The sequence below is a fragment of the Dasypus novemcinctus genome, chromosome 2 (genome assembly GCF_030445035.2).
Source record: "Dasypus novemcinctus isolate mDasNov1 chromosome 2, mDasNov1.1.hap2, whole genome shotgun sequence".
NCBI lineage: Eukaryota > Metazoa > Chordata > Mammalia > Cingulata > Dasypodidae > Dasypus > Dasypus novemcinctus.
Window position 1 is genome coordinate 179,807,874 of NC_080674.1, and position 21,686 is coordinate 179,829,559.

Below are 21,686 nucleotides of genomic sequence, written 5' to 3' on the forward strand. Positions count from 1 at the left end.
CAAGCAAGAACACATGATCTAACTCAGTCAACCAGAGGACACCATCTTCCTGGCAATGATTCATTCACACATGGGCTGCCCAAGCTCAGCAATCAAAGCCTACCCTCAATTCTCATCTATTGGCCTGTTAACAAAGTCTCTCTCCACTGGGGTTGTGAAATTAGGACGCTATAAGTCTTCTGCTGTTGCCTGCCATCAGGTCTACTGTTCCAGGGTATGGGGGGGAGGGAAGAGTGAAATGAAGTCCTAAAGACATGACTGAGACCTGGAATCCAACTGTGCCTGAAGTCCCAACTACCCTGGACTTTTCAGTTACGGAGACCAATAAATTTCCCTTTTTGGTTCAACTAACTTTAGTTGGACTTCAGTCACTTGATAGGTAATAGTATTATTAGCACAAGTTCTTAATAAATACTGTGTCCTTTTACTATTCCTACCTAAGATATACCTTATTACCTATATGACCTTTCCAAAAGGTATTCTTTAGATAAACATTGAGCATTAAGCAGTCTGGTCTATTGGTCTAATAATAAAAGGAAAAGATTGTAAAGAATTGGCCAGAATTGCTTATCCCACGTGACATGTCATAGAGTAATCATCTACATAATATCTACATTAGGCATTTCCTGGGAAATGGCTCACTGTGTCTATTGATATGCAATGCACTTTTAAAAGAGAGTCAGTGGCATCTGTATATACACTTATGATTTCAAATTTATGGATTTCTAATTTGCACCCTGCTTATTTCCAAAAAGGCCCAGGAGTGGTTGACAAAATAAGACAAAGGCACAATAGGGCCATTAAGTAAAACCAAAGATCAAGCCCAGAGAGAAAAAAGGGGTTTGCTAATTATAGCCCAAATCTGGGTTAATACAGTTGCTTCACTTAAAAAAAAAAAAATATATATATATATATATATATATATATATATATGTGCTCAATTGGCTCTTGACTTTTTTGGCACCCATTCAGAATGTGTCATGATGAAGCACAGGGAGAACTGGGAATCCTTCATATCTGCAGAAGACTGAGCACAGAGGCCAGGCTGGAACAAACTATTTGAGTGAATGAATGAGTGAATGAATGAGTGGTAGGTAAAAGAACTAAAGCTCCTGAGAAGCCTACATCATTAATTTATTCATCCACTCAATCAACCATCATTGACTGAGTACCTACGTGAACCAAATATTGTGCCTGACCAGAGACATCGAAAGGATGGTTACCCACGTGACTCCAACGTAATCCTTGCTTCAAAGGCTGCAGCTCTCTGGCTTGAAACAAAAGCTCTGTGGGCTTTATCTCAGTGCTCCTTGCAACCCTTACATTTATCTCTTCATGCCTCCTGGAGAAAGGAGATCGGAAACTGAGGTTGTGAAGATGCGAATCATTATACCACACCGCAAGCCATTATCTAATAGTATACTTACAGCTCTTTGGCAAGGCAGGTGTTAATAGAAGAGGAGGAGAGTCTCCCTTTTACTGATAAGGATATTCAGGCACAGACAGGGAAAGTGACTCTCCGAAGATTTCTCAAGTAGAAAGTATTATAGCAGTTAAAAAATAACTCGGCTGTTTCCCAGTGCCCCACCCCTGGTGCTACCTGCTTGGGCCTGACCTCCAGCATCTCAAAGATTTGTTATCATGGCCTGAAACTCCTTCTCTGCCTAGATCAAAATCAACCAACCGCATGAAATGGGCATCACCTGGGAGGCCACAGCTTCCATGGGCAAGAACAAGCCCACCCAAAATCCTGCAGTGACTTAAATACTCAGACCCCACCATTCAGTACAGTGCATCAGTCCACACCCCAGAGATACCTTCTCTTTGCGTAGAAACTGATGCTGAAATTTCAGGTGAATAACATAAAATCTTCATTGTTTAGTTAAACTAGATCAGGTCAAAAGGTGCAATATAATGCTGGGCTGAGAGATCACTATTACAAGAGCTTTTAAGGAAAGGGCTCTGAAAGGAAGGGGAAGTTACAAGCCATGTGCCCATTTGGTACTGCTTACCTAGCTCAGTTAGGAGCTCAGGCCTGCGGAATGTACTTCATCTACTCTCATGCCTATCAAGGTGGGTCCAGAATGGAAGAGTGGAAAGGGAGGCCTGTTCCTTCCCCACATTTAACAAAGTCAACTAGGTTGACTAAGCAAGAGAATTCGAGTGCACAGCAGGACAAGGCCTTGACAAAGCACAGATGTGTCCTAGAGAAGGCAAGTGAGGCCACTGTTCCACCAAAACACCAGCCACTCTTTTCCTGTTGTCATAGCAATAAAATGCCCTTTTAAAATATATTTATGTATATACTGTGTATGTATGTGTGTGTGTATTTCTAATTCAGAACTCATTCTTAAGTGAACATGCCAACATGTGTTTTATATTTCCCAAGGAAGAATAATTTATCCCAGGGCCTGCATGCATTGTTTGACTGCATAACTAGGTATTAAGCCCAGCCATTGGAAATGAGCGTGGTGGCCACAACTTTGGAGCCTTCCCAGTAATGTCTTACCAGCCAGGCTGTAAATCTTGCTGCCTAAGTTCTAAGAAGTCAGACCATGTGTCGGAAAGTCAAGCCTTGGGCCATCCAGTTCACCCCGTGATCTATACTAGTCACTTCCAGCAGGACTTTTAGGTTCAAAATCATGGATCTCTTTACTGTCAATAATTAACACCCACAGCACGTGAATCACAATCTCTAAGCTGCTGTGCGTCCCCAGCTTCTGAGCTCCAACGCTTACACTGAATAAATGCACAGTGGTATCTCCAACTCTTCCCCTGTACTCATGATATCCTGGACCATTCCAGAAGATGAAACAAAAGTCAAGGTGTTTCCTCTGTTTCCCACAAAATCCTAGGCCCTCCAAACCCAGGATTCCCTGAGTGGCAATGGTAGGAAATGGGCAAAGGGCAGGATTCATTACAGCCAGCAAGGAGGTGAGGCTGATTACCACACCAGTGTTGCCTGGACCACGGGCAGTCTCTTGCTAATAGACTCACCTCCAATCCCACACTTGGGGCATTTCCAGGAGGTAAATTCAGACTCAAGCTAAACAGAAATGTTTCCTCCCTTCATGCAAGAGGGTGATGCACGACCACAAGCCAAGTCCTCATTGGCCACATAAGCTCTCTGAAGGAAGGGAGCTTGGATGTGTGTGGGGGTGGTGGTGGTGGTGAGAGCTTTATTTTCCCCCAATTCCATTTCCTTCCACCAGCACATCAAGCCGAATGTGCTCAGAGTCTCCATGCCATGGCCCGACTCCACGGCATGGGGCTCCGCGCACCAAGGCAGCCCAAGCTCCCACAACAAAGCACGGCAGAGCGCCAAGGGACGAAGGCCAGTCATCGCTACTCACAGTCTGGTGAGCTTGGGCGTGCTCTGGAAAAGCAATTCTGGAAGGACCTGGAGCTTATTCTTGTTCAGGCGCCTAAAGACAGGGGGAAAAAAGAAGGAAAGGACGTCAAGGGGACACTCAATGGGATCAAATGTATTTACAGACACCACTTCAATCACTCAGTTCAACAGGTATGAAGAGTCTCTCTAGATCTTTCAATGTGGGATGCTCAACATGTGTAAGGCATATTCCACCTTTGCGGAGCTTGTAGTCACAGTGGGGATATAAAGCAAAGGCCAGTTGTAAGCAAAAACACAGCACGCGTGCCCTCACTCCCCCATGACAAGCAGGAGCAGACATCACAAATGGGTCCCAACATTCTCTCCCAGAGCCCAGGCAAGGCTTGTGAACTTTTCTTACATGTGCTCCAGGCAGCTACTACCAAATAATGAAACAGGTATGTGAAATGGGTCCTTAGAAAGATAAACAAAATACCAGAGAGAATATTCCAGATCTGACATGAGTTTGTGTGTGTGTGTGTGGGGGGAGGTTGGGGGCAGTTCCTATATTAACAGAGAGGAGGACGTGGCAGATCACCACAGTTGAGGGGCCAAGTAGAATCCCTTACATCTTGACTCTTTGGATAAGGGCTGCGCTATCTTAGGACTTTCATGGGTTCTTGGTACTTTTGCCTTCATGAGCCTCCTCCTTCATTAAAAAAAGAAGGCATATTGAAAATTATATTTTATAAATGAGCAGTTACAAAAATAAATATATTGGGAAGCGGCTGTGGCTCAATCAGATGAGCTCCCGTCTACCATACGGGAGGCCCTCAATTTGTGTCCCGGGGCCTCCTTGTGAAGGCAGGCTCACCCACATGCCACAGATGCCGCCCGGCCCACAGACGCCGTGGAGTGCTGATTCAGCAGGATGACACAACAAAAAAGAAGGGAGACAAGAGAGAATACAGAAGAGCCCACAGCGAATGAACACAGAGAGCAGACAGCAAGCAAGCCACAAGGGGGAATGGGAAATAAAATTTTAAAAAAAGTAAAAAATGCAGACACAGGAGAAAGTACAATGAATGGACACGGAGAGTAGACGGCACACAAAAAAGCCGCAAGGGGGGAGGATAAAAAATAAAATAAATATATTAATATTAGATATAACATTTTCCTCTATCTAAAAGTTCATTTTTTCATTTAATTTCAAAATAAATGAAAACATTTTAGTGGGCCCCTAAAGTACTGTGGGCCCTGAAGAGGGTCCATTAGGTGCCCACTGTGCCTCATGAGGAGTCAGGCCTGGGTCAGGAAGCAAGGTCTGAGTGTGAGGGAGGCCTCTGAGGTGGTTTGAGGTCAAACTCCACCCAGTAGGGCTGCCCCATGGTGGACGGCAACTGGGACACCATCTGGGTCTCTCCTGAGAACGTTCAACGCTGAATCCCCACAGGAAAAAGGGCCACCTGAGTCTCCAAATGACACAGGGGCATTGCTTGTAGCTTGTAGACACACCTTCTCTCCAGGGAGCAACTGATACACTGAGAGGGAGACCCTGTTCCACACTCACCCCCTGGGCTTCAGTCCAAGCCATAAATCCCCTAAAAGAGGTGTATGAGGCAGGCAAAGGGGTGCTGATGCAAAATACCAGAAATTGGTTGGTTTTTACAAAGGGTATTTGTTTGGGGTAGGAGCTTATAGACACCAGGCCATAAGGCATAAGTTCCTTCCCTCACCAAAGTCTGTTTTCGTGTGTTGGGGCAAGATGGCTGCCGACGTCTGCAAGGGCTCAGGCTTCCTGGCCTCCTCCCTTCCTGGGCTTGCTTCTCTTTCCTCTGTGAGCTTACTTCCGGGGGCTCCAGCTTAGGGCTTCAGCATCACACTCCAGCATCAAAACTCTAACATAAAAAACCTCCAACTCTGTCCTTTGCCACGCCCTAATGACACGGCCCAATCAAAGACCTAATCATAACACAATCACGCCCAGGTACAGACCGGATTCCAAACATAATCTCAGTGGATCTCTTAGCAGACACCTCTACACAGCCCAATTAGTGAAATGGGGTCCTCCCTTTCCACACTAACACCCAAACCACAGTCCCCGGTGGAGTCAGGGACGTCGGGGTTAGTCAAGGTCAGGGTCAGGTCTGGCTGTATTGTGCATTTGCTGGGCAAGTTACCTGTCCCTCTGAACCTCAGCTTCCCCACTTCACAGGGTTGGCAGTGAATTTTAAATGGCAGCGGGTATGAGCAAGGGTCTAGCATATTCAATAAGAGCATAATGCTCATCAAGTCCTAACCGCACGCTGAACGTTGCACTAAACGTGGGATGCGCATGGCTCAACTGCAGCAGGGCTGGGAGGCAGGCGTTTTGATTATCCCCATCTAACAGATGAGGAAATGGAGGCCTGAAGAGGGTGAGAAAACTCCCCAGGTCACAGTGTTAGACAGCAATCAGGCAGTATTTGAACCTCCCCAGTGGTCTGACACAAGAGCCCTGGTTTTGAACCACTCTGTTATGGGAAGCCTTTCGATAAATGACAGCTCCCTTCCCCTTTCCCTTTCTTTTTTCTTTCTCTTCCTCTTTTCATCCAGGGTTGCCAACTCTTCCACCACAGCCCACACAATGATCCACCCAGATTACACTTTCCCTCCCTGAAAAGGACTCTCTTGGAGGTCCCACGGCAAGAATTGAGTATCTATGTGGGACTGTCTGGAACCACCCTCTATTGTCCCAGCTGTACAAAGACTGGCAAGAGTTACATACAGACAACCGACACTGCACTCTAGGCAAAAATCCTAAACACCCGGCCCACCACTGCGGCAGCGGGTAGGGTGTTTAGTTTGCTAAAAGCCCTGAACCAGAGTGGAGGCTAAAAATAAAACCAGCTTTGCTCCAGGACTGCAGGAAGGGAAGGAATCATTTTCAGTTCTTTGCCGGTATTTGTGGCTGGACAAAAATAAAAACACCACCAAATTTAGCCAATTGGGCTCTGCCTGCTGCTTCACAAACCCTGAATGAGAATTCCAGGGCGAGCTGGCTGAGTTCTGCTCCCCACAGCCTCGGGGCCTTTCCCGCCTCCAGTTGGGCAGGCCACACGTTTGTTCTCCATAGCATAAGCAGCTCGATACCACATTTCATTTCCAGTTCCTTCCGGGATTATTCATGTTTACTTAATGAACCAAACCAGCCTGACAGGTCTTCCTCAAAGAGCCAAAGAAGCTTTGAAATCCCATAAGGTACACGTCCCATGTGGTTGCTGTAAGAGCAGTCTCTGGATACAGAAGTGAAAAGAACAAAACAGAGAGAGGGATGGATGGGCACCAAGGTGAAGACAGTGGCTACTGCCCATGGCACAGTCCATCACTAATGCCATCTGCTGCTAGGTCACCTTGAGCCAGAGGTAGAAATCTCCTGCCATAGCTCAAGCAGGAAACAAATACATGCTGCGGGGTAGAGAGCAGAACTGGGTGGAAGCTACATGAGGACAAACTCTAGGAAGTCAAGAAACAGGATGTGGGCCTGGACAACTATGGCATTAAGCCCAAACAGGTGTCCCCTCTGCCTCTAAGATCAAATCTCCTTCTCAGCTTTCCTGCTGGGGCAACAGGGAGCTTCCAGATTAAAACTTGTTGGCAGCTGAGTTTCAAGGTTTCACTGCTTTCCAGCCTGAAGTGTGAAGCTCCAAGAAACAGAATCTTGTCTTTGGAGGACCACTGATGGCCTTTTTGAAGGTACCTGGGTATTAGATCTAATGAGAAGACTTTTGCCACTCTGTTTCCTGAATTCATCCATTTATCCATTCAACTATCCATCTATCCACCTATCTAACCATTCATTTGTCTATCCATACAACTACTTCTCTATCCATTCATCCATCCATTCATTTTTCAATTTGCACATACAAAGATGAATAAGACACAGTCTCTTCTTTTAAGGATGTCATATGCTAGTGGAGGAGACAGACATGCAAACAGAAAACTGCAGCAGCATCTCGTAAGCAAAGGTGTTGTGGGAGCAGAGGCAGGGCGTCTAACCAAGACCTGGATAAAGAAAGGCTTCCCAAAAAAGTGGTTTTGAGTTTAGTTTAAAGCATGGGTGTGATTCTTCAGCTGACAGCAACAGAGAGGTCTAGATTTAAAAAGCAGCACATGCACAGCTATGGAGGTACAGGAGATGACAAAGCATCTGGGGTAAGGTGTACACTTCTGCTATGTGGAGGTGACATGAGAAATACAAGCATGGCAGAGGTCACACGGTGGGAAGCCTTGAGGGTCATGATAAAGGATATGGGCTTAGCTTTTCACTGAGGGTAATGCAGAGCCATAGAAGGTCTTCAAAGAGCTAGTGATGACCTGGTTTGGACTCCTGAGTAATCGTTCTAGGTGTAGAAAATCTGGTTTGGAAGAGGGTGACATTGGAAGCAAGGAGAACAATGAAGAAGGCTGTTGAGGTATTCAGTGTACTGTGATGAGGACCTGATTAGCAGGCAGAGAGGTTCCAGAGTACAGGAGACAGACATGAGGCATAACCAGGATTTTGTGATGAATGCATGTGAGGGCTGGGAGAATTGGAGGTGGGTAGGTATTAGCAATGGCCCCCAGGGCTCCAAAATTACCAGTTAACAATTAAAAGAAGTGGGAAGGGAGGAACACTATGCAGAAGGTGGTACACTTACCTTCGGGATTTCTCTACCATTGAGGTCTCTCAAACAACGTACTTTCAGCAACACCAATCTTTCTAAGCAATAAGGGTCAAAGCGGCTTTGTTACCGGGAGCAGAAGCTACCGAGCCTCCCCGAATGGAGAAAAGTGGAGGTTTGCCCCAGTGACGAATGCAGGCTCACCACACAGGCTCCTGGGGCAGGCCGGAGTCACAGAGGCCAAGAATCGCAGCCCCCAGCTGTGGCGAGCAGATCCCCTGTGCTTTGGGGGTATGAGGAAAAACTTGAACTCTGGAGAGTTAAAAGAGCAGGGAGCCCTGATGTGCAGCAGGCCCACCTATTACTCATTATTACCACTGGATGCCCCCTCTCACCTGATTTCCTCACCTGTCAAACAGTACATTCATGTATCTTCCCAGCTCTGCAAATTTTCATAATGCAAATTGGACATAACCTGACCAGTTCAACACGGAACCCGGTTTGTGACAGCTATTGGTTACATCTCTGTCATGATCAGAACCTGGCCCCATGTGCTGATTAACCTGTAGGTCCAACACCCATGGCCACTTTAGTTGGGTGACTGGCTGCTCTTTGGCATTGGGGATTTTTTTTTCTTTTTTGGTAACAGCTTTATGAAATATAAAGGGACTTCCTTTTAAGAGCACCTATAGATCAAGCTGCAATTTATTTAAAAGGTTTAGAAGCAAGTTGACTTTAGCCTTGTCTCCCTTGGATCTTGGTATACAGGAGTTTTTCAAGGACATATCAGTTGGCTTATGTCAATTTTGAAAATTTGTTATTTTCAGTCTGTAACTTCAAAATGTCCTAATAGCAATTAAAAACCTTTAGTTTTACATTTCTGTTGGAGAAATAACTTTGTTGTTTTTGTCTAAAATACTTTGCCCCTAGCAGTTTTCTTCCCTATTAAAATCGTCTATAAGAACCCTTTCTAAAGATTACTTTAGGAACACAAATATTATATAATAGCAAAACATGTGCCTCATGGGATACATGAGAGAACTGAACGCTTTCATACCCACAAAGGGTTTTGCAGTGTTTCACAAGGGCTCAACAAATGGTAGCTGTTGCTGCTTACTGTTGTTACCATTATCATCATCCCTAGATGTCCTGAGTGGTTAGAAATACAGGAAGTTTTATTTTTCCTTCACAGACAACTGTACTGGTCAGCAAAGCGATTGGCAGTAACAAATGAACTTCAAAATCTCATTCGCTTAATTCACATGAAGGGCCTGCTCCACCTTTTATGAAACTAATATGGAACACGTGGCCTCCAAGTTAGTTGTGGTGGGAAGGGAGGGACAGGAGGGCACAGCAGCTCTCAACTCCCCTGACCTGGTAGTGAAGCATATCACTTCTGCTCTCAGACCATTGGCCAAAACTAGTCACATGGCCCAAACCTAACTGCAAAGGAAGGTGGGAAACCTAGAGGAACACCTGGGCCTTTAAGGAGCACTATCATAAGAATCCACGCGCCTTATACATCAAAGTGGCAGTAATGATCTCTTTGTCTTTGTCAGTTCTCTCTCCTTCGTTTTTCTTTGCTCACATAGGACACCTAACTATATGCTGAATGTTCTGAAAGGGTTTTATATATGCATTATCTCATTTCACCCTTAAAGCAACTTTTCAGATAGATACTGTTAATTTCGTTATTTTACATAAGGAAGTTGAGGTACAGAGGCTATGTAACTTGCCCAAGGACACAGAGACGGTAAATCAGATGTGGACAGAGATCTCTCTGGCTCTCAAACCTGTGCTCTTATCATCCCTCGAGACAGGGGCAAGAAAAATATAACAGGGGAGGGTAACCATGGACCAAATCAGGTTTATTGTTATTATAGTTTTTAAATCTTCTGTTAATGGAGTAACTTGTAATATTGTATAAAGATAGTGGTAGCCAGGGGTTCAGAGGGGAGGGGAGGGATAAATAGGTGAAACACAGGGCATTATTAGGGCAATGAAACTGTTCTGTATGACACTGTAATGACAGATACATTATGAACTTGTCAAAGCCTATAAAAACTGTACAGCACAAAGTGTTAACCGTATGTAAATTGACTTTGGTTAGTAACAATGCTTCAATATTGGTTCATCCATTGTAATAAATGTACCACATTAATGTAAGATGTTAATAAGAGGGGAAACTGTGTGTGTGGGCGGGGGGGAGCTATATGGAACTCTATACTTTGTGTAATTTTTCTGAAACTCTATAACGTCTCTAAAAAATAAAAAAAAATTAAACATATATTTTGTTTGAACAGAATATGAAGGCCAAGTTTGCCCTAGCAATATGAATGTAAAATGTTATTTCTTTAAAAAAAAAAAGAAAAAATAATAATAAAAAAAACTGGCACTCTTAACACCTTCCCCATTCTGCTTTCTTAACTCTTTGGTGCTCAGTTTGACCCTCAGGCCACCCAGCAATCCTTGGAGGGAGGCCAGTAACAGGAAGTGTTTTCCCATTTTATAGGGGGAGAAGCTGAGTCAAAGCAGACCAGGAAATTGGCCCTGTGCCCCCCTCACCTTTTGGTCCCTCACTGGACCTGCCCCTCTGGTGTGAGAGAGAAGGACTGGAGGGTCCTGGGAACCACTGCCCCCAGGGCAGGCGTGGAAGCCACAGCCATCTCCTGAAGGCATTTAATCCTCTCAGCCCCAAGGGTTCTGGCCATTCAAAACTTCCTCAAGTTTTCAGTGCCTCCCTGAACTTGGGGGTGACTTTATGACAAGACAGATTCTAGAAGGCTCTGTGGTCTGCTCTGCCCAAGGTCTCACCTTGCTGGACTCCAGCTCAGGACCCCAGCAGGCAAAGAAAACAAGCGCAAAGATCCTCCAAATAACTCCTTTTGAACTTTCCCGCATCTCACATTGGATCAATTTCCCTCCAATTACATGGCTGTTAGGGAGAAAGTGGGGCACATCAATGCCCTAAGCTCACCTGGCCTATGACCTTGATCTCAGGCTGGGAGGGGTGAGGGAGAAGGGGGTCAAGAGTCCTGTCTATGCAGCTGCAGTGGAACACCACTGGCTCTGTACTGAGAATGCACCAAAGGGTGTTCTGGGGTGGCTGCCGCACATAAGCCAAAGTCACTTTTTCCCAGAATAAGGCAGGGGAATCCCAGTGGCTGTGGCTGTACTTTATCTAGTACTGAAGTTGCGAGCAGAGGTTAAAGGTGGTCCCCTAGGAGACAGAACCTGTAATCACTTTGGTATGCTGAAGCCTCAGACTCTGGGAAACCATAATCTAGGGTGGGAGAACCCCTCCATCACCCATTCACCCACACCCCAGAAAAAAAATACATGCAACTTAGTCATGTACATCCCTCAGAGCTGGTCAGATCCATTCCACACAGCCAGATCACTTGGCAGTGGCCAAAGCTCAGATCCCTGTAGTAAGCGCTTCACCTCACATCTCACTGCAGAGCCAAGAGTGCAGAGCACCCCAGGCTCAAGAATCATGCCTGGATCCCTCCTAATGTAATCTGCTCTTGTCACTTTCGTTGCCTCAGGGCTTGTACACATGCTATTCCCTTCTCTGGGAATGCTCTTTCCTGCTACCAGGGTGGCAGCTCTCAAGTTCTGGAAGCATTTTAAAGGTGGAGCAGACAGTTTTGCTGCTGGATTGGAAGTGAGGTCCAAAAGAGGGGGAATCAGAGGATGCTGATGTTGTGCCTTTGCAACTGGAAGTTCGGAACTGCTATCATGTCAGATGGGGGAAGATTGAGAGGAGCAGATTGGCTGGGAGAGGATCAGGGGGTTCAGATGTGGACATATTAAATTGATATTCTGGTGAACATCCAAGTGTAGATGCTCAGTAGGCAACCAGATATACAAATTTGGGGGTCAGGGAGAAGGCCAGGTCAGAGGTGGTATTTAAAGTCATGTACCTGGATATGGTCATTATGGGAGATGATGACAAAGAAGGGAAGAGCTCTAAAGTATGAGTCCTGGGTTGTACAAATCTTTAGAAGGTGGAGGGATGAGGAGAAAATAACAGTGTGTAGGAGGGAGTGGCGTTGTAGAAGTCAAGTGAAGAAAGGGTTCCAAGGAGGGAGGGAGGGAGTGATTGGTGCCTAGAGATACAGCCAGCCACCAGACTTAGCAATGTGGAGCTCATTGGTGACCCTGGAAAGAGCTGCTTGGTGCAGCGATGGGCATGAACTCGCAGAATGGGAGGGGAAGAAATGAATGCGATGAGGAGGAATAATGATTTTGAGATGTTTTTCTATAAAGCAGGCAGTGAGCAGAAATGGTTTGCAACCAGGAAGGGGCATGGAGTCAAGGGAGGATTTGTGGTATTGTTTTTGAGATAGAGGAAATTACATGTGTCTATGCTGATTAGAATGATCTGGAAGAGAGGGTAAAATTGATGATGCAGAGGATGGAAGGAAAATGTCTGGAGTAAGGCTCCTGAGTAGGCTACATGGGAAGGTTCCCGGGCACAAGTGATGGCAGTGGACTTTAACAGGGCCAAACCATGTCGTCCATGGCAAGAGCAGGGAAGGCAGAAGTTAGAGAACAATGAATGGCAGATGTGGTGGGAACCTGAGGAAGGTCTATTCCAACTACTCTTCTCTCAGGGAAAGAGAAAAAAGGATGCAAGATTAAGATTGTCAGTGGAGATTCAGGAGAAGGAAGCAGTTATTTGATGACTGAGAGAGAAAAGGTGAAAAATAGTCATGGAGGAAAGAGTGGCAGAGTGAATAGTCTTCCCCTTGGGTGGAGGGTTGCTGGGCAGCAGTAAGTGCTCACTTGAGGTCAGAGATCATGAGTGTGAGATTCGTCCACATGAGCATGTGTTTTACCCAGTCACAGACAAGCTGCCTGGGTACAAGTGTGGAGCCAGCAGAGTGTTGAATTCAACCAGTGTTGGGATTTTTCCAGGTAACTATGATGTGGGGAGAGAAGGGCAAGGGAGCTGAAGGAATGTGCTTTAAGAAATCATGCTAATGGGAAGGAAGGTCAGGAGTTGTGTAAGAGACAGTGACAAGATTGCAGAGTCAGTGAATTATAGGTCCAAGATATCTTGGACAGGGCATAGAGTTGGGGCTCAGGGAAGTTGTGCCATAGTCCTGCCTCTGCCACCGAGGGTTCTGTAACTCAGCATAAATCCTAGGACCTCTCTGAGATTTGGTTTTCTACATCAACAAAATGAGTGCGTCAAATAGGATGATTCCTGTGATGGTTGATTTTTATGTGTCAACTTGACTGGGTTATGGTGTCCAGTTGTTTGGTCAAGCACTGGCCTAGATGTTACTGTGGAGGTGTTCTTTAGATGTGATTAGCATCGACAGTCAGGTGACTATAAGTCAAGGCTACCCTTTTTTTTTTTTAAAGATTTATTTTTATTTATTTCTCTCCCCTTTCCCCACACCCCAGTTGTCTGTTCTCTGTGTCTATTTGCTGCATATTTTTTGTCCTCTTCTGTTGTTGTCAGCAGCACGGGAATCTGTGTTTCATCTTGCTGTGTCAGCTTTCTGTGTGTGCGGCACCATTCCTGGGCAGGCTGCACTTTCTTTCGTGCTGGGCGGCTCTCCTTATGGGGCGCACTCCTTGCGCGTGGGTCTCCCCTACGTGGGAACACCCCTGCGTGGCAGGTCACTCCTTGCATGCGTCAGCACTGCGCATGGGCCAGCTCCACACGGGTCAAGGAGGCCCGGGGTTTGAACCACAGACCTCCCATGTGGTTCACTTGCCCTAACCACTGGGTCAAGTCCACTGCCATATGGTTACCCTTGATAATGTAGGTGGGCCACATCCAATCAGTTGGGTAGGCCTTAGGAGAGAAGAACTGAAGGTGCCAGAAAGAAGAAATTCTGCATCAAGGCTATCCCATCAACTCTCTTCAGGATTTCCAGGCTGATGGCCTCCTGTAGGGATCTTGGACCCGAGATTTTAACATCAACTCTTATCAAAATTTCCAGCCTGTGACCTGCACTACAGATCTCAGACTTGCTAGCCTCCACAACTACATATGCCAATTCCTTAAAACAAATCTCTCTCTCTATATATATATATATACATACACACATATACATACATACATATATCATGTTGGTTCTGTTTCTCTGGAGAGCCCTGACTTAAATAAACAGGACCCCATTCATTGCTCTTATTCTGAGAGCCAGAGGGGAGACATGGATCTATGTCTAGCTCTGAATGAGCTGTACGTCCTTCGGAGTTAAACTTTGTTTGCCTTGGTTTCTTCATTAAAAAATGAGAATTATAGTTGCCATAATAACACTAGACTATCCATTCAAATATAAGTACCATTCTGAGAAGAAGGCTTTTTGTCTATTTTTGTTCACTGCAACCCAGAGCCTAGATTAGTTTCTAGCAAATAGTAGGCAGCTCAATAAATATTAGTTGGTTGCTTGAATGAATGAATGAGAGAATGAGTGAATACCTACTTCACCTCTGTCACAGAATTACTGAGGAACAAATGAGATGCGAGCTGGTGGAACTTTGTGAAAAATTTAGAGCACTCCAAAATTTAAAGTGCTGTCCAAACTCCCCTGCGAAGCTAGCTCCCTGCTGCGGACTGAAACCTCAATATCCCCTTAGGGACTAACAGAGCATTGCTAGCAGGATCCAGGAGGCTGGCCATCACAACACCAAGGATTAAACACCATCCCCATCCAGTTTGAGAGAGGGTCCCGAGAGTCTGGAGCAGGGGGCACACACCTCTGACTGGTATGGTGAGGTGGGGGAGTAGCAGGGGCAGCTTCAGAGCCCACAGTGAAACGCCCCCACAACAGGTGGGGCACCTGAGCATCGGTGTTTAGAAGGGACGCCAAGCCCAAAAGGGCAGAAGAGGTTCCCAAAGGCTCACTTTGTCTTCTCTGTTCAGTCTAGGAGTAAATATAGTGGAGGGGTGGGGGTTGGGAATTCCTTAGAAATTAGCATTTCTCTGTAAAAGCGCACTCCATCCAAAGGTTAAACATCCCTGAGAGCATACGGTTAACATAGAGTCATTTTGACTGGAATTAAGAGAAAATACTTCAGGCAGCTAGGAGGCGTTTTTGTTGGTTTTTGTTTTGGTTTGGTTTTCTGTTTCTTTCTTTCCTCTTTAAAATCTCCAAAACAACGCAGCCAAGCTGGTTCTAAATAGGATGGCATACAAATACACCCCACCGCAGCCTCACCGCGCACTCTCTAGGACCTTCATCTGGGTCTCCAACCCCTTCGGCCCACAGGTAGGAAACTGACACATGCAAATGGAAGGGAAAACGCTCTAGCTGGCAGATGTCACAGAGGGCACTTGCGACTCAGCACACATTTTCTGGAAGTGTACTGTTTAAAATGATCCTGTTTGAACCCACTGGCCTTTTCTTTTGTTCTGAGAATTTTCAAAGTTGGTTTTTTTTTCTTCCTAAAAAAAGCCTGACAGCAAAAGATTCAAACATTCCTCACTTGTGAATGACAAATTTCTCTTTCATTTTTGTTCTAAACACTTACACTCTGCAAGCTCTGTTAACGATGGTGCACTTCTTCATGTTTATCTAGCCATCTAGATATATGTCTCCATATCTAGCAACAAAAAAAAAGATCTTTCAAGCATTCTCAGGCATGAGCCAAAGAATGTAGAGTAATTATCTGTGACCAATTCTCATCTATAACTAATTAGAATTTTACTTTCTCAGAGCATTTCCTTCCTGGTTCATGTCCAAGTTTGTTCTTTAATTTTTCTTTTACCTAAAAAAGGAAGATACCTGGATATTATTAGAACTTCAGGCTGTAAAAGGAACAGGGTGCAGAGGGAAAGGGGACACTTTTCAGATTGTATTATTGCTCTGATCTGATTGAATCTTTCTTCATTAATTCCTTTTATTTTTTTCTGAATGCTTTTCCAGCACAAGATGGATTTCTTAACCCTCTGGCTATTACATTTGAACTGAGGTCTGCAGAATAGTTTAAGAGCCCCTGCTCACCTCGCTCCCTCCAACCTTCAGCGAGCAGTTCCCCATCCCAACCACAGCTTCGAGATCCCATCCAAACTCGTTGGCGTTTCAAACTGAATCCCAGATGTTCACTCAGCAAGAAATAAATGAATGGCCCAAGCTAGGGACTGAACCAGTGATCCTCACAAATAGATTCCAGGTGTGTTGGCATCTGGATCGCTATCTCTCTCTCTCACACATGCGCACACACTTACACACACACAAACACAAACACAATACCAGTTCCATCTATTCTGAGAAGAATTCGACACCACCTCCAGATGTAGAGCTGATGAAGAATAGGTCGGGCCAGTTTCCTAACATGAATCACATCTTTGCAACCACAGATGAAGGTAAAGTGCCCCCCAAACATCCACTCCCTTTGCCTTCATGCTCAAAATCGTGACATGTTTGGTATTCAAAATCAGCTTAGCCCTGAAAGAGTTTAGAATTGCTAAACTAGCTGAACCAACACAATTTTTTATTGTCAACCATAGCTGCCTCCTGAGCTTCCTATGCCACTCACCTTCTTGCAAATTTATCGTGTACCTTCTTTTGTCTACCTGGTGCAAGCAATGTAGAAAAGATAAAGGAGAACACTACCCTCAAAAAACTCATTACAGTCCTGCTGAAAAAGAGAAATCCAAGTCAATTAATCCATTGATTACTTAATCCTGTGCTGTCCTGTGCCTATTCTGTGTCATGCTCTGGGACAGAAAATCAAACAATATATTCTCCTAGACCTTAAGGAGCCATACAGTCTAGTGAGGGAAGAAGATAAGTACATCAATGGCAACAGAAACATGTGATATGTGCTAAGAAAGAAGGAAAAGCAGAAAGCTGTGGGAAGGGCTCAGGAAGTCTTATGGCTTCATGGAGGAGGCAATAGTTGATTAGCATCTTCAAAGAAAAGGAGGGGATGAAAAAGAGGAGAAAGGATAGAAAGAACCCACATGGTCAGAGGCCCTGAGATGGGACACAGCTGAAGCAACTATTTTAATATGCAAATTGAAGGGTGAAGAATGCCCTGGGATAGATGGGGCAGGCACAGGCTATGTGACGCTTGGGGTACATGCGATCCCAGCTGGAAGGTTAACACCAGAAAAATGATTACAGAGACGCATGAGCCAGAATCTTGGGTGATACGTATGGGCTGTGAGTGAAACAGGAAGGGACAGCTTGGGTACTCATGGTAGAAGCAAGTCTTCAAGGGCAGGCAGAGAGAAAGGGGTAAGGCCTTCCAGGCTCAGAGAGTGAGGCAGGCACAAGGCTTCAGGCACACAATTTTCCCTGACAGGTATGCCAACAGTGAAGGCACCATCATGATCACAATAATGAACATATGCAGAGATGAGAGAGAAGGCTAGACAGGGGGAGTGAAGCCGCAGGGACTTGTGGGAGGCCAGTGGGTACCAAAACACAGTGAGCATACTGCTAGTGATTTTAGATGGTCAATGGATAAGCATTTTTATTTTAATTGCTATATATATATATATATATGTATGTATGTATGTATTTTATATCATGATTATTACTTAAGATAAGGCTAAGAAATAAAAGCAAGTTGACAAAGTCAATTTAAAGAGAATATTAAATAATAACAGTACAGGTGCTATACACAGATCAACAAAAACCACAAAAAGGGGTACAGAAATGACTGACATTTGGGAAACACTGTGTTGCTTGATGATTGGTCACTCAAGTTTCTTGAGTAGGAATGGCATGAAGAAAGAAAGCCACATTGTGGAAAGAAAACTCAGGCAGTGGCATGCAGGATGTGCTGGGGCCGGGGGAGGGGAAGTGAAGAGCTGGGGGAGGTCATGAAGGAGACCATTGTCTGAGCCAGTATATAAGTTGATGGGGACCTGAGTTAGGAATGAATGAAAGAAACAGGATGATGACAAGGCAAGACTTGGTGACGCACTGGATGAGGACAAATGGAATAGAGAGGGGATGTGAGAGATTGGACTATTTTTTCCAACTCATCCCTCCTTTCCTGTTATGGAATTATACGCTCAAGACTTCTGCTGTGTATCTTTGTACTGCGTCCCATGAAAGTAGCCAGTATATATTCCCTTGTCCCATTGATTTTGGGTTTGGCCATGTAACTTGATTTGGCCAATAAAAGGTTGGTATGATGTGAGTAGAGGTTTTAAACGTATTTGTGTGACTTGGCTTGGTCCCTTCTCTTCTTCTATCCGCCAAGTGAAAAATCTGCCATGGGTTGTTACTAGTCCAAGGTGAGTGAGAAGTCACATGGATTATCCTGAACCTAATCCACAGCCTGAATCTAAGCCCAGCTTAGCCCAGCTAAGTAAGATCAGCCAAACACAGCCAACTCAGGACCCATGAATGAGAAAAATAAATACTCTTGTAAGTCTTGAGATTCTGAAGTTGTCTGGGTAGAAAGGGAAAAAATGACAATCACCGAGGAGGAGGAGTTGATTTTGCAGTACTCTCCTAATTGGTCTCCCTCTTCTACTTTTGACCATCTACTTCTTATTTTCCTTATAGCAGCAAGTGTGATCCCTTCAAAACCCATGGCTATCAAGTCATGCTTTGTTGGAGACCCTCCAATGGCTCCCATCTCACTCAGAATGAAAGTCAGAGTCCTTACAATGGGCCACAGGTCCCTATGTGGTAGCTCTACCTCTCTACCCCCTTGCCCCTCAAACTCTGTCTCCTACCACTCTCCCACTTTCTCACCCTGCTCCTGCCTCCCAGCTGCTCCTGGAACACATCAGATGTGCCCTCCCTGTGGGACTTTTCCTTGATTTACTCTTCCTAGAAAACTTGTCCTTTAAACATCCCAAGGGCTGACACCTTCACCTCCTTCAGATCTTTGCTCAAATATCCCCTTCTTAAGGGGGTCTTCCCTTCCTATCCTATTAAAATTGCAACCCCATCCCTGTACGCTCTGACCCACTTCCCTGCTTTATTAATTTTTCCCAAAGCATTCATCCCCATCTCACCTATTACATAGTTTACTTAATTATCTTGTTTCCTGCCGGTCTTTTCCATTAGAGTATATGTTTTGTGCAGGTAAGGCTTTTATTTTCTATTCTGACTCTAGTCCCAGCACCAAGAACAGCATCTGGAACATGGAAGACCTCAATAAATATCTGTCAAATAAATGAATCAAAAATACATCCTGGGAAGCAGATTTGGCTCAATGGATAGAGTGCCTGCCTACCACATGGGAGGTCCAGGGTTCAAACCCAGGGCCTTCTGACCCATGTGGTGAGCTGGCCCACACGCAGTGCTGATGCGCGCAAGGAGTGCTGTGCCACACAGGGGTGTCCCCCACATAGGGGAGCCCCACGTGCAAGGAATGCGCCCTGTAAGGAGAGCTGCCCAGTGCAAAAAAAGTGCAGCCTGCCCAGGAATGGCACCGCACACATGGAGAGCTGACACAGCATGATGACGCAACAAAAAGAGACATGGATTCTGGGTGCCACTGACAAGAAAACAAGCAGACACAGAAGAATACACAGCAAATAGGCACAGAGAACAGGCAACTGGGGTTGGAAGTAGAGAAGGGGAGATAAATAAATTTTAAAAATCAATCTCTTTAAAAAAAAGAAAAAAAATACATCCCAAGTGTCTATACTGGGACAATGGGTACAACAATGGTGTCTCTGACAGGCTAAAAAGCTTAGAAGGGGAAATGGGCATGTAATGAAGGAAGAGTAGCCAAATGAACCTAAAGCAAGAGGTCAAGATGAAAGATACTGAGAGCATTGTCTGCTTGGAGGTGAGAGCTAAGCCATGAGCAGTGGGACTGTCTATGATTTACTACTTTGGGCAATTGACTAAACTCACCAAGCCTCAGTCTTCCCATCTCTTAAAATGGAAGTAACACAAACACCTCCCTCCCAGAATAGTTGTTGGAGGATGAATGCAGAGAATGTAAAGGAATGACATCCTGCCTGCTATAAAGTAAATGTTCAATACATGGAAAATAAGGCAGCATCCCCCACTTCATGGAGTGTCAAAGGGAAAAGATCATGCCATATGAAAGTTTGCGACCACTGTAAGACAGCAGCCAGGAGGTGCCAAATGACCGGTCTCCAGGGAGAGTGCTGTTTGAAGTAGTGATTACCAAAAACTCCCAGAAGGGTTTTAAAGAGGAATTGGATGTGAAAAGAGAAAAGGATCAAGAAATAGGCAGGAGCCCAGGGAGGATGTGGGAATGATCATGGCTCGTTCAGGCTTCTGGGAGGAGGCCGGTGTGGCTGGAGGGCCCTCTGGGTAGTCACATGAAGTTCAACGAGAAGGTGGGACAAGCTTGTGTATGGTGTGGGGCTGGAGGGAGGGCAGTGGTGGGAATGGGTGGCATTATTTTATGCCAGGCTCCTGAAGTTTGGATTCACCCTACATTTAATAAGGAATCACCAACTGTCTTAAAGGAATGGAATGAATGACATGCACTGCTCAGTAAAGAATCCAACTTGACATCTCCTCATGGATATTAGCAGAGGCATGTCCCTCCACCCCAAACCTGCTCCTCCCCACAAAGTCCCCATCTCAGGGAATGGATCCTCATCCACCCTTCACTCCTTCTTTTCACCTGCCACTCCCTATGTGCACCCGTCAGTTGCTATGTGCTACACTTATGTCTCCAAACCATTCTCTCCTATCTCCAATGCCACTCCCCTACTTCCGGCTACCACTGCCCCCTGTTACTGAAATGGGCTGCCTAGTGGCCTCATTGCCTGATCTTGCTCCTCACCTTCTTATTCGTCTCTTAAATCCATGCTTGGAATTGCAGGTTGACTGACCTCCCCATAACAAAAGCCTCGTTATGTTGGTTCCCTTGCTGAAAAGACTTCAATAGCTCCCACTACCCTCTAGAAAACCATCGAAACTTTTTAAAAAAAGATTTATTTATTTATTTATTTATTTATTTATTTCTCTCCCCTTCCCCCCAACCCCGGTTGTCTTGTTCTCTGTGTCTATTTGCTGCGTCTTCTTTGTCCGCTTCTGTTGTTGTCAGTGGCATGGGAATCTGTGTTTCTTTCAGTTGCGTCATCTTGTTGTGTCAGCTCTCCGTGTGTGCTATGCCATTCCTGGGCAGGCTGACTTTCTTTCGCGCTGGGTGGCTCTCCTTCCGGGGCACACTCCTTGCGCGTGGGGCTCCCCTATACAGGGGACACCCCTGCATGTCAGGGCACTCCTTGTGCGCATCAGCATTGCGCATGGGCCAGCTCCACATGGGTCAAGGAGGCCCGGGATTTGAACCTTGGACCTCCTATGTGGTAGACGGATGCCCTAACCACTGGGCCAAGTCCACCGCCCATCAAAACTTCTTAACGCTACTGGCAAAGCCCTGTGTCATCTTTCCTCCTTCTCTGTCTTCAACTTCATCTCTCTCACTTGTCCCACCCCCAGCCCCTGATGAATTTCATTCACTTCCCAAACACACCCTGCTTTCTCTTGCCTCTAGCCCTTTGCAAATGTTGTTCCCTCTGCCTGGAATTCCCTTCCCTTCTCTACTTCATTAACTCCTATTTGGCCTTCAGGTCTCAGCTGAGAGAGTATCTCTTCTAAGCAACCTTGTCTGGCCCTCCTCTCTAGAGTATTGCACATCCTATTGCAATTTTCTATTTACATACCTCTCATTAGACAGTGAGTGCCATACTGAAAGGTCCCTCTAGATCAGGAGTCAGAGAACTTTCTCTGTAAAGAACCAGTCATTCCTTTAGGCTTGTGGGCCCTACACCCACTGTCACA

The 21,686-nt window shown here is 45.4% G+C and overlaps 1 protein-coding gene across 1 annotated transcript in view; it reads right to left on the bottom strand.

Annotated features, from left to right (window-relative positions):
- Positions 1 to 21,686, bottom strand: part of SLIT3 (slit guidance ligand 3) — a 640,577-nt gene that overhangs the window by 531,980 nt on the left and 86,911 nt on the right. Inside the window, 1 exon segment of the mRNA XM_058281983.1 lies at positions 3,354 to 3,425. Coding sequence (XP_058137966.1) covers positions 3,354 to 3,425 — 72 coding nt within the window.